The sequence below is a fragment of the Brassica oleracea genome, chromosome C1 (assembly GCF_000695525.1).
Source record: "Brassica oleracea var. oleracea cultivar TO1000 chromosome C1, BOL, whole genome shotgun sequence".
NCBI lineage: Eukaryota > Viridiplantae > Streptophyta > Magnoliopsida > Brassicales > Brassicaceae > Brassica > Brassica oleracea.
Window position 1 is genome coordinate 22,822,333 of NC_027748.1, and position 14,152 is coordinate 22,836,484.

The window sequence follows — 14,152 nt, forward strand, 5'->3', positions numbered from 1 at the left end:
AAAGAGTCTCACATTCAAATTTTATGATCCATGGTTTAAAAATTTGGTTATGACAAAATACAAATGATTACAAAAATTATATAAGTAAAAAGTCTAATTTAATTAATTATTAAGATTAATATATATATCGTTTTAAATTAAACTATAAACCATATAAAATACAATATTTTAGTTTCAAAATTTACTTTGAACAATTGTTTTGATAAAAGTTTTGAACGATCATTGACAACTTATTTTTTTTTAAATTATAAATTACTAAAACTATTAATCCCACAATGAAAATTTTGTTATCAGTAATTTAAAGTTTTTTCTATAAAAGATATAAATGAACGAAAAAGCTATATGAGTAGAAATCATCATTTAATAGAAATTAATATTAAAAATATACTAAAATATATTATCTATGTTAGTATCATTTAAATTTAATTATATATTTAATAGTTACTGAACTTTAATTATTTAATATATATTAATTATTTAATATATATTAATTATTTAATATATATTAATTATTTCATAATAGGTAAAAATATTTAATACATAAAATAATTTATATATATAATGTTGATCCCGCGCAAGGCGCGGATCTTAACCCAGTAAATCACTATTATCGTTGAACTAACAGTCTTACACTGGATTAAATATGCATACATTTTATTATAATTGGTTATAAGTTTTGATTCGATATAAAATCTAAAATTCATGATTTCACAGAAAAAATAAATACTAATATTTAATGTCTATATAAAACAAATTAAATCACAATTATTAAAAAAATTGAAGATGGCTATCCTATCCGGTAAATATATGTGAAATTTAATATATATATATATATTCAGAGTAAAATAATATCATTTTTAGTAATATTATATATAAGTTACAATTCTATACTTATATAAGTTGATACTATATTGCATATTTTTATATGTTCTATAACTATATTTTACCTATACAAGTTTAAAAACATTGTATAATTACTTTTTTTAGAATTCTTAGCAATATATACTATAAAATTATTTTTACCTATACAAGTTTTACAATATTTTATACAGTAAATTTAGTATTTAGTTATTACAATTTTAAAAAAGACAAATTTTTATTTTCACAACAAAATATTGGTTTTGTTTCAATTATTTTCTGAATTTTTATTTATTTTCATGAGTCACATCGAATACCGGTTAAAAATACATATTTAATTGGATATGCAGACACTGGATATCCATATAATGTTGAAAAAATATAAAAATAAATTTCTGATCTGGAAAATAAGAAACATATTACAAATACTTTTAGAAATCCGAATATCTGATCCGTGTCTAGTCCTATTAAGTTTACAAAATTTATTTAAGTTGCGAGAGCTTTAGTGGTCCTTATTAAGCCATTTATTCCCTTCCTTGTCTATATAGCAATACATTTTTCACTTGCTAAACAAAATATATACACCCTATAAGTCTACTTAAAGACCACTAAGAACCATGTATCATATCTGTCTTGGTTCTTAACTTTGTCCATTCCATTGGAAATCTTTATTTGTCCTTAAACTTTTTCTGTCTCACCTTATTTCTTATTCTCCCATATGTCACTTTCTCCAATATTGAATTCAAAAATTTCTAACTAAACATTTTTAGGTTTGTTCATCGAAAACCCGTGAAATGGCCGACTTGTCGGAGTTTGTTGTAAACACGAAAAACCCTGTACTCGTCGCTCCCAAGTCAGAAACTCGAAAGGGACTTCATTATCTCTCAAATCTCGATCAGAACATCGCTGTCATGGTCAAAACGTTATATTACTTCAAATCGGAGTCAAGAACCAACCAAAAATCCTACAATGTGATAAAGAAATATCTCTCTGAGATTCTTGTTCATTACTACCCTATCGCCGGATGGCTGACCCCAGAAGGGAAGATCGCAGTGAATTGCACTGGTGAAGGAGTAGTGTTGGTGGAAGCTGAGACTAGTTGTTGGATAAATATGATTAAAGAGACAATCTCTGAGAATAGAATGGAGATACTCAAGAAATTTGTTTACGACATTCCTGGTGACTGAAATATTCTTGAGATTCCCCCGGTGATAACTTAGGTAAGGTTTTGATCATTCTCTTGTGAATATGTAAGATGTCCGCCCTGAAGTAGTCGCTGACGTAGTTGATGAAGCTGACGTCGTGTTGAGTGGTGAAGACCATGTGGAGTCAAGATGCTGAGCTGGAGTCGTGTAGACTTGGAGAGTAAGAGAGTATCTTAGATATATGGAAAGAGGAATAAACTTGATGATCAAGTTTATGACTTAAGGAAAAAGGAATAAGTGCATTTCAAGAAAAGGAAAGTTGCACTTAATGTTATGGAAGATGTTCATATCCATGTTGCCTTGGAGTCTAGGGTTTCAAGAACGTGGAGAATAATATAAGATAGCTATGAGTTGTCTGTAGAGAGACATAGACTTATAGAAATAGAAAAACTCTTGGAAGTGTTCTGGGTCGTGCTGAAGCAGTGGCTGAAGTACTTGACAGAAGATAGACATAAGCGGGTAGCTTATGAATCTTTTAGTAGCATTTGTTATGGTGTAACAGACTGTTTAAAGCTGATTAAGCAGATCTTGTAACAGAGTGTTCAAGGCGATTTCTAATAATGCATAAGTGTTGCTTGTAGTTGTTTTGTCTCTTTGATTTATCTTCTGCAGTACTATTGTGTTTGCATCTTGCACTAATAAGTGGTATCAGAGAAAGGGGAGAATGGTGATGTTCTGGTCCAGAATATGCATATCTCATGGGAGCGGGGAGGGGGGGGGGGGAGGGGGGGGGGGGGAAGCATGGTGTGGTGCACATCTCGTGGGGGAGAAAAACACATTTTGTGTGGAAGTTTCCAGGTGAGGAACGTGGTTGCAACGTGGTTTCTGAACTAGAAGATTATTTTGCTTGATCGGCACACAAAGCTAAAAGGAGGAGATTGAAGATGTAAAATGTGCGCCCTGAAGTAGTCGCTGACGTAGTTGCTGAAGCAGACGTCGTGTTGAGTGGTGAAGACCATGTGGAGTCAAGATGCTGAGCTGGAGTCGTGTAGACTTGGAGAGTAAGAGAGTATCTTAGATATATGGAAAGAGGAATAAACTTGATGATCAAGTTTATGACTTAAGGAAAAAGGAATAAGTGCATTTCAAGAAAAGGAAAGTTGCACTTAATGTTATGGAAGATGTTTGAGTGGTGAAGACCATGTGGAGGCAAGGTGCTGAGCTCAAGCCGTGTAGACTTGGAGAGCAAGAGAGTATCTTGGATATATGGAAAGAGGAATAAACTTGAGGAGCAAGTTTATGACTTAAGGAAAGAGGAATAAGTGCATTCCAAGAAAAGGAAAGTTGCACTTAATGTTATGGAAGATGTCCATATCCATGTTGCCTTTGAGACTATGGTTTCAAGAATGTGGAGAATAATATAAGATAGCTATAGGTCATCTATAGAGAGACATAGACACAGAGGCTGATCTTATAGAAAGAGAAAAACTCTTGGAAGTGTTATGGGTCGTGCTGAAGCAGTGGCTGCAGTACTTGACAGAAGAGAGACATAAGCGAGTAGCTTAGGAATCTTTCAGTAGCAGTTGATAAGGTGTAACAGACTGTGTAAAACTGATTAACCAGATCTTGTAATAGAGTGTACACGGCGATTTCTAATAAAGCATAAGTGTTGATTGTAGTTGTTTTGTCTCTTTGATTTATCTTCTGCAGTAATATTATGTTCACATCTTGCGCTAACATCTTGCTTTCATTATTGCTCCTTCGTTTTCCATAACTTGCAATAATTTTAAGTTTTGTGAGAGGATGTTTTTTGTTCTGAGGCATCTATCATCGTATTTACAATGACATATTATTGGCAACCATCATTCAGAGTAGCTAGCAATAATCATATTTAATCTTGAGGATGTTTTTCTTATTTTAGTCACTTGATAGTATCAATCAATGATCGTACTTAAGTGTACATGGATGGTCCTGAGCATAGCGAAGTGAAACATTGGTATAGGCCCCTAAATGTGTTTCAAAACTTTATATGGAGAAAGGCTCCCAAATTTAAAATTTTTTTTAAAGCCTTACTAAATTGCTTCGGCCCAACATTTCAGGGACGCCATAGCCTTTCGAGTATCGGTCATCGTATTTATAATGTTTTTCACAAAACATATATTGAGTATATCTCTTTCGGAAATTCAATGTATATCAGATAGTAGTGTGTAACCAGGGCCAGCCATGATATTTTGGGAACCGTAGATGATTTAATAATGATTTTAATAGTCTGTGGGATTTAATTTTTTGTTTTACAAATTTAGAGGCCTATGTATATATAAACTTTTTCAAAAAAATTGAAAGGTCAAGGCGGATGTTTCAATAAGCTCGGCCATGACCAGGCATGTGTGTAACAAAGTGAAATAAAATGATAAAATGGTGTAAAAAATTGAAAATCAGCTATCGAAATGATTGAATTCTATTTTAATATGTCAACATATACCTCTACATATATGTCCATTTTTGTCACATCCTGGGCCCTGGCCCAATCATTAATGAAGAGGCCCGTGATGTTATGGTCCATGTAGAGAAAACCCTAGAGATAGACCTTAGGTAAATTTCTATAGAGACAAACACAGCGAAGCTTTGCCCAGTTGGAGAGAGACTGCAGCCACCTGGCCACCAAACCTCCACCGACCACCGCATAGCCTCACCGGAGAGGAGATCTCACCGTGTTTCAGTCCATTCTCGTCGTTTCCTTGAGTCTTCTTCTCTTTTAGTTCCCTCCTGTCTATTTCTTCCTCTAGATCTCTGATCTAGGGTTTGGGTGAAAACCAACCCTTGTACTTGTGGATCTGGTTCGCAAGGAGCCGTAGAATTCAGATCTACCTCGTTTCATCTTTCGATCCGCAGATCTAGGCTAACGTGAGAATTTGTTGCAATCTCTATCTCCATCTATAATTATCTCATCATTGTAGAAGTGTCTAGGTTGATCATTCTCCCCTACATGTATCTATAAGCATACATGTGGTTGTTTACCTAGATCTATAGATATACTTATATATATGATATATATCTTAACACTTGATGTGTGATATATATAGATCTAACACAAAGTTGTTAAAACATGTTTGAATGATGTTTGAGGATTGCATGAGAAGACTATAATGATTGAGGTTATGTTATATGCTGTGATTATATGAGTTAGATAAAGGCATAAGGCCTATGCGTACTGGTATAACATGATGTTGTGGAGACAACGTTAGAAATCGTGATGTCGTGGAGACAATGTGTAAATGTTATGGCACCGTTCACGTTAGATAGTGTGATGTCGTGGAGACAACGTGATGTGGCGTGAATGTGTGACTAAGGTGGAAGATAACGCGTGGACCGGTGTCGGTAATGTGATTGCGTGAAGGCGTTGAACTCACGGGTACTGATGAAGGTGGTGAGTTCTCACGCGACAACATGAGGAACGCGGGTACTGATTTAGGTGGCATGGTCTCATGTTGGCGCCGTCAGCGTTTCCTGTTGATTGCTTTTACTTTACTGGATGTTTAAGTTAGATACTTATGCTATGTTGTGTGATGAATGTTGGTGATTGATATCGGGGATCCTAGAGCTTTCCTCACTGAGTATTTGTCGAAGTACTCAGACATCCTTTCTTTTCAGGTGAGTTCGAGGAAGTTCAAGAGTAATCGTCTCGGTGGGGTGGTTGTTTTCGAGTTGTTGGGTTTTCCTTAAGTTATTTCATTTTAAGGCTTGGTGATTTGGTTTTTAGCGTTTACTATTCGTTTTAGTAGGATTTTGTAAAACATTTAGATTCGATCCTTGGGAATGAGATTTTCATTGGCCTTTTTAAGTGTTTCTTGTTGATGAAGACAATGTGAATTCATAACGTCTCGGTTAAGCGAGATACATGCGTGACAAGTGGTATCAGAGCTGAGATTAGGGCCCCCGGTCCTAACCCGTGAGGCTGTAGAGGGGAAACGCTTTTTGTACGGTTTCTATCAGAATACAGTTTAAGATCTTTAAAAACTTTTGGATTTCTAAAGTTATTTTAGTTAAAGAAAAACAGACGGGTATTTCAAAAGTCAGAGACTGAGCTCCGTCGAGACCACTCCTTTACTTTGAACTCATTCATTCTTCATTCATAAAATGGAAAAAGTTCCAAGTGTTAGTTTTGCGTGAACAGGATGGCACCAAGAGGAAGAAAAACCGCTGCGGTAAGAGGCACTGCAGCACGTGTGGTTCGGGAAGGTAGCCCGACTGATTCTGTGGAAAGTGTGAATGAAATTAACACTGAGACTGAAGGTGGAAATTCAGCAAGGGGAAGTCAGCAGAGTGACCAACCAGTAGGGTATGCGGATATGATGGCAGAGTTGCAAGGGTATCGTGAGCGTTTTGGAGATCAAATGCGTGAAGAACCCGCTGATGGAGCACCACACCAGGCTGATGTTCGCGAGAATGTACCGGGAGTTGGAGTGCAGCACCATCAGCCGCCTCCGCCTCCACCGTTCGTGCCTGTTTGCGTTTAAGGACCCTCGTACTGGGAAGTGATGAGGTACATTGTGGGAACCGAAATTCAAACCATTGATTTCCGTAATCGGAGGAAAGTCAAGAAACCCTAACTTTCCATGAGGTCCCAGATTCTCGGCGAAAGACAACGGCAAGTGACCAAATAAATGCGGAAAATATGGAAAGACAATAAAACGAATTTATGGAGAAAGTAGATCTTTGTTTTGAATCCGCGTCAGAGCGTTGAGATTATTACAAAATAAATATAAAAGCTTCGGCTGCAAGAGCTATCAGCGAGTTCGATAGTTCTAGCCACCAAAAATATTAAACCTAGTTGAGTCGCAGCTCGATAACAATAAACAAAAAAGATATAAAAAAACTTTTGTTGATTTTTGGACTGAACCTTATGAAAGGCTTCCAACGCACCCCTTTTGAGGATCAAGCCAAACGTAGTTCAATTGAAAGAGTGGAATAAGAGATCGAACTGCCGATTCGAGTTCGTCTAGTAATTGAGTGTCAGTCATAGAAACATGACATGTCGAGAATAATGCCTAAAGTTTATAAGTGCAGAGAGTTCTAAGAGTCTAAAAGAATCGTTTTTTGCTCCTTGCCTTGGCTCCCCTTATATATGCATCCAAGGTCGGCCGTCTTTCCTTTTCCGCCATTGATTCGAGTTTATCTTCTCTTGGAAATATTCGATTTTTCTTGATCTTCATGATTATCCCTTAAAACTTGACAATTATCTTCTTTCGCGAAAATTCGATAAGCCGTCATAGTAACCTTGGGCTCAATTTCGTCTTAAATCGTAAGTGGGTTTTTTGCCGCGTTTTAGACTCTTTTGGACTGTGTTTCGGCTTAACGTGTTTACGATCTCTTTGAAAGATCGCCTTTGGTACGTCATACCACTTAAATTACCCTAAGGAGTAATTTATACTCTCTCAAATAAGAGGTCGAGTTGTAGTACTTAGGGATCGAATTCACATGGAGCTAGAGAACCTAAGAAAATTAATATGATTTGTTAAGCAGGATGTTTTAATGATTTAAATGTAAATTGCAGTCTTTATCAAGCAAGTGTTTGCTCAATTGATTGGTTGAGTTTTTGGTGCTTAAAAGGAAATAGCTAGACTTAGGGTTTTTGTTCAGGAAACTTGAGAATATAATCCTACAGATGCCTAATGAGTTGCATGCATGATAATTTAAACCTCAACTACTTAGTCAACAAGTCTATCAGCTTTTGCATGTTTGGACTTGTCTATTAACTATATCTAATGATCTCAACTATCGTTTGTCGATCAATTAGAAAGTGTCGATCGATGATCCTATAGGGATATCGATTGATTCACCTTTCGCTTAGTCGATCGATTATTCAATAATGATATCGATCGAAGCGCTTCTAGTTAAGATTTATACGCGGGTTGAATGGTGGCTTACTAAGCTCACTAAATCAGATCTCGCCTTACTCATAGCAAGTAACTTAGCTCAGTTAGAATGTTTTCAGGATGAGAATGAAACTCTCGCTTTTATCTATCAATCCTAGGGCAAGTTCTAGGTAGCTAATCTAGAAACAAGCATTAATGAACAATCCTAATGAACAATCCTAATGACAATTACCACAACTCAGCAATCTATAGTTGGGGCTAATCCCTCCTAACCTATTTAAACCCTAAAATCTAACAATGGAACTACTCAGACATGGCTAAGCAATTCATAACAGCAATTAAGTAAGAAAACTTCATTAGAATAGTAAATAGATATTAATGGAGTTTCAATCACAAATTATAACTTCGGATCTTCTCTCCAATCTATCAAAATCCTAGAAAACCTTGCTGTGAAAATAATAAAACAAGAAAGCACACTTTGCCTCTAACATGGTGGCAAAGCTTATATAATTAGGTTAGAACACGTCAGGGGTAATCTTGTAAATTGGTGAAGACTTCGGCTTTAAGTCGGCTGTGACCAAACGGACTTTCTGCGCGCTTCGCTGTCGACCGATGTCAAGACATGACCATCGATCGATTATTCATCTTAAATATCGATCGATGGTCGAGCTCGATGGTCATCTCGGGTGCTTACTCCAAATATCTCTAAAATGCTCCAAAATCATCACTTATCTCCAAATCACTCCTGATCTTACAAATATTCTCAATAGACTCTTTAATATAATAATTAGTAGTTAAAACACTCTTTTTTTTTATGACATGCAATAATTAAAAACCAACATAAATAGTATATTAATAAAAACTAAATAATCATTCCCTAATAGTGGGTTGCCTCCCACTCAGCGCTTTGTTATAGTCATTTAGCTTGACTTTTGGAGGTGATTGGGCTAGTAGTGTTGAAAACCAGAACTTGTTAGAAAACAAGTATCCATCTCTTCTCTGCGCTTGTTGAACCATGTACCAGTGAAGTCTCTCATTGCTTCATCCCCTCAGCGTCATTTTTCCTTCATTGTTGCAGTTGTGTTTTCCATTCTCTGCAATCTATCTCCAAGACTCTCAAGGTTAAACTGATGTCTTCTAAGTGTGGCGTAAGTGTCAGCTGAGATCTCCTCCCCATGGTAATGTGTGTCCGACATGTCTGATTTCACCTTTGGTACTAGCCGGACTCGGTTTGTAGCTTCATTGACCGATATATGTCTATGAATGTCGGTCGATATGTTGTTGCGTCTGTCGATCGATGCGGATGCTTCTGGTCGACGGGCAATGTAACTCTGAATCTCCACCAATTCCCCTTGTTTAGCTTCAATCTTGGAAGTCAAAGCACTAATGCTAAGATCCATTGGGAAGTAGATGTCATCACATCTCCCATCTAGCCTCTCTTCTCTAGTGTCCTGAGCTCTATAGATCTCTGCTACCAACCGATCTATCTCTTCTCTGGTGTGAAAATCTTGTTGAAACTTCATCGGAGGTGAGTGTGGTGGACTGTTGTAGACCGATGCTGGTAAACGATGGTCGATCGATGTTGGTAAGGGAATATCAATCGATACATGTTATCTTCTGTCAATCGATGTATGGCGAGAAGCGTCGGTCGCTTGCTGAATTTTGGCTATGTCTTGCCTAATCTCTTCCATGCATGTAGTTAACCAACCGATGCTATCATTCAGTGGATGGTAGACACCATCAATCTTCATATGGAAATCACCTTCATACTTCTCTTGGGCTCCACAGACTCCATAAAACATCTCATTGATCTCGTCCTTGGTGTAGATCTCTGGTACCAGCTTGGTCTGTGTGAATATGCTAGCATATTCAGGAAGACATATGTAGCTTGGCTTATCTCTCGAAGGTCTTTCCAGAAGTCTTCTGATATCTCTGTTGTGAACACGAATGGTGCGTCCCTCTAGATCTCTGGTGTATCCCTGATCATCTCTGTAGACTCCTTACTCATTTTTCTCTTCCCAGTAGAAGTTCCTGGTACCGTAGAAATCAAAGGCCCTTCTGCCAAATTCAGGACGTCTATCGACCGATATTGGGACGTCAACGTCGATCGATGGTCCGAATGGGATGGCAAGACCTTTGTTTAAAGGTTTTGTCTATGCCACCAGCTGTGTCATAGAACTCTTTTGTATCCTGCTGTTCGTATTCTGGAATGTTGCGTTGATGTACGAACAAATTTTCTGCTCCATTGGCTGTCTAAAGGATGTCTGCAATATCTTTTCGAGATACGTTCAGTATACGTCTGTCTATTGTTCTTGCATAGCCATCTGGGTCCCTGAAAACACCGAATTCGTCTGGAGTTAGATACTCGTTATCAAATTTATCTTTTTCGCTTACAGTGGTGTTTGGTTTAGAGCGGATGTCGATCGATGTTCTATGAGCAAATCGATGTTGGAGGATTGATGTCGATCGATGGACGGCTTGCTCTGTCGATCGGATGGCTGGATCGTGTTCTTCCCCCAGCAACTTCTGATCGAAGGTGATCTGTTTCATCGTGTCTTTGCATGTTGAGAAGTTCCTCATATGTGAAACCTTCTTGTAGTTCGTTTTCTCCTGGCTCATACATTCCTGTTTATACAGCATAGCTCTCGTGCTGGTGATCATCTGCCCAACTGCCAATCGAGTAGTCTCCTTCTTGCACATGGTCGACTTCTGCGTCGATCGATGAGTAGTTGGCTATGTCGGTCGATGCTTGTTTCCGATTTATTTGATGAGGTTGAGTATCGATCGATGGTGAGCTTGTCATGTCGATCGATGGTGCATTCCTTTTCCAAGAGGAATGATGTAGAAGTGTATCTTCCTCATCAGGGATGGCTTTGTACTCAGTAGCTCGTTCCTCCTCATAGTCCGCATCATACTCTTCTGTATGCATGTTTTGTCTGGTGTACGCGGCAATAGTGGGGTTGTAGTAGTCGTTTTCCCAATCGTCTGGACTACTATCGACCAATTCTTCATGTGGTGTGTCGGTCAATTTCTGATGGCAACTGTCGATCGATGTAGTAGTGTGTGTTTTGATCAACGCCGAGTATTCTGTCTCGTATTCCACTCCAAAGTGGCAAGCTGCAATGATTCCTGGATCATTGATTCTCCTGGAGGACATCTGTGGCTTCTTGACTGGAATGAGGTCGTAGTGGGTATGAGGATCAATGAGCGTCAAGCACAACTGATTGGATTGCAGGTTGCATACTGCTCCTACTGTTGACAAGAAGGCTCTCCCAAGCAATAGAGAAGAGTTCCAGTTTAGCTTGATGTCCAGGACATGGAAATCAACTGGAACTAGGGCATTACCAATCTGCACCTCAAGGTCTCTCACAATTGCTCCTGAATTCCTTTGAGAACAGTCCACAAAATTGAACAATTCGTTGGAAGGCTCCACCTGCAGACCAAGATGGTCTGCCATAACCCTAGGTCGGATGCTGACTGATGCTCCTATGTCGCACAAGGCATGTGGGAACTCAATACCCTTCATCCTGCATGGTATTGCGAATTGCCCATGATCACTCTTCTTCTTCAATGTAACCCTCTTCCTCATCTTTTCTCTAGCTTCAAAGAACATTCTCTTGATGTCTTCTTCTTTCTCCCTTGTCTCTCTGAAGAACATCCACAATTAGTGAGTATAATAAGCCTCCTCGAACGGCTTATCTATAGGAATCCTGAAGACCCTTTTTCGGAAACTTTCCTTTTCCTTATCATTGGCCCCCCTCTTCAGATGCTTCTCCACTTTTTCCTTTCTTTTCCTTAGGGTTCTTCCCGTAGGAACCCTATCGACATCCATCGAATCTTCTCCATCATCTGAAGGTATCTTGACGATCTCTGGTGGGTTGTCTGAAGGTTTAGGTTTGGGCCTGAGTGCATTAAGACGTGCAACATCTATCTTTGGCATCTGCACTCGGTACGTAATAGGTGCTCGTCAGTCGATGGAAGATGTCGGTTGTCGATCGATGTCGACATCTGTTTGTTGATCGATGGGGGTAGCAGCATGTCGAGCGATTCTTACGTAATCAGGGTTGGGCAAATGTGGGTGTTTTGCTGTGAACTCCTCGTGAGTTAGAATCCTCACGGCATTGCAAGATGCGGTTGACTCCGTAGGTGTCATCGATCGATGCTCGGGAGATCCTATCGATCGATTTGGACTGGGGACCGTTGATCGATGTTCATTGGATTGTCATCCGTTGATCGATGTTCAAAGTCTGGCGTCGATCGACACCAGTCCGATCCACCGAAAGTCATCAAATTTTCTACTTCGAAATCTCCTTCTTGCAGCTTCTCTTGCTTCATCACTTGCCAGAAATCATCTACAATGATGGCATTCACGTGGTGCTTCATCACATCATCTCCTACCCATCTTGTCAAGGCTTCCTGCCTCTTAACAGTTTCTCATGTCTGAATAACCTGCATCTCCAGCTTCTACACATGAGTGCTCAAAGTTTCAAACCTTGTGTTCAGGTTGGTGTAGACAGAATCAATCTTCCCATTGAAGTCCACTGTCATGCGCTGCTGTGCCTCAAGAACCCTATCAAGCATCTCTTCAACCTTGCTCTCTTGAGTAGGCGGCGGTGGCTTATGGTAGTAGGAATTTCCATAACTCATGTTGTTGCTGTAGTTGTTGCTGTAGGGTTTCTGGTCCTGCGAACTCTGGTTGAAATTACCCCTATTTCCATAAGAATTTATGTTTCCACCCTGGTTTCCAAAACCTTGGAATCCAGTTCCACCAATGAAGTTCACCTCTTCTTCTTGCTCTGCTCTACCCTCTGTGTCTATAGCTTCTGCATCTTCAACCAAGCAGACCTACTTCCTAAAAAGCTTGTGAACACATTCTAGCTTTGCATTCACCTCATCCATCTGATCATTCCCAAGGATGGTGGCAAACTTTTTCCTCTTAAAATCAGTGTTCTTGGTGCTGTTGCTAGATGCTAGGTTTTCAATGACCTTCACTGCCTCCTCTGGATTCCTGGTGTTGAAGTTCCCATTGCTGGAAGCATCAAGAGCCATCTAGTACTGCACCGCGATGCCTCTGTAAAAAGTACTAAGCAGATGTACTTCATCGAATCCATGGTGTGGACAGTCTCTCTGATAAGACTTGAATCTGATCTAAGAGCCTCTGAATGATTATGCAGGCTCATGAGCGAATGTAGCAATCTTGCTCCTCAAGTCTTCTGCACGTGCTTCATCAAAGAAATTGCATAAGAATGCATTCTTGATGTCGCTCCAGGATGTGAGAGATCCTGGTGGTAACTGCTTAAGCCAATGCGAAGCTTCTCCAACAAGAGAGAACTTGAAGAGCTTGCATAGGAGATAATCCTCAGGGACTCCCTTGACTTTAATAGAAGATATCAGATCCTCGAACCTCTCTAGATGGTCCATAGGATGCTCGTGAGATAATCCATGGTAGGGTATCTGTCCCACGAGTGTGTAGTACTGCGCCTTCAACTCGAAATCCCTCTGAATAATGGGAGGACGAATGGCTGATCTGTTGGTGTAGAACTGATCTGGACGGTTGTAGTCAGCCAATGTTTTGGGTCGCGCAGCCTAATCTACAGGTAGAGTAGTTCATGTAGCATTAGCATCAGACTCAAGGATTGCATCCCCATGAGCATCTATCCTCTGACCTGCTGCATTATGCAGATGACCTTCTTGGTCATGCAGGTCTCCTCTCTCATCTCGTAAAAGTATCAAAGTCACAACCATGTCTCGCGGCTCAGTATCGGTCGATATGCAGGTCCAGATACTTGTTTGAAAGTCCTTGCATCCTCGGATGGACGATGTCGGTCGATGGAAGATGAGTGTCTTCGGTCGACGGTGGTGAGCGAGTATCGGTCGACGGGACTAGTGTCTGGGTCGACGTTGATTGAACGAAATCGAGCGACGAACAGGTGTTGTCGATCGATGAGGAGCGCGCTTCTTTGTGGATTGAACGCTCCAAACTTTCAGGATCTGGTGAGAATAGCAGTTGAGTTTCATTGTTGATTCTAGTACTGCTGGGCATGTACCTGAAAATCCAAGAAAAAAAAATTTGTATCAGAAACTTAATAAAAATTAGATTGAATAGGCGATCAAAGCTCCCCGGCAACGGCGCCAAATTTGATACCACTCAAATTACCCTAAGGAGTGATTTATACTCTCTCAAATAAGAGGTCGAGTTGTAGTACTTAGAAAATCTAATATGATCTGTTAAGCAGGATGTTTTAATGATTTAAATGTAAATTGCAGTTTTTA

The 14,152-nt window shown here is 39.3% G+C and overlaps 1 protein-coding gene across 1 annotated transcript in view; it reads left to right on the forward strand.

Moving 5' to 3' along the window:
* The first annotated feature begins 1,652 nt into the window (after positions 1-1,652).
* The window catches only part of LOC106335302 (omega-hydroxypalmitate O-feruloyl transferase), a 33,792-nt gene continuing 21,292 nt past the window's right edge, over positions 1,653-14,152 (forward strand). Inside the window, 1 exon segment of the mRNA XM_013773790.1 lies at positions 1,653-2,078. Coding sequence (XP_013629244.1) covers positions 1,653-2,078 — 426 coding nt within the window.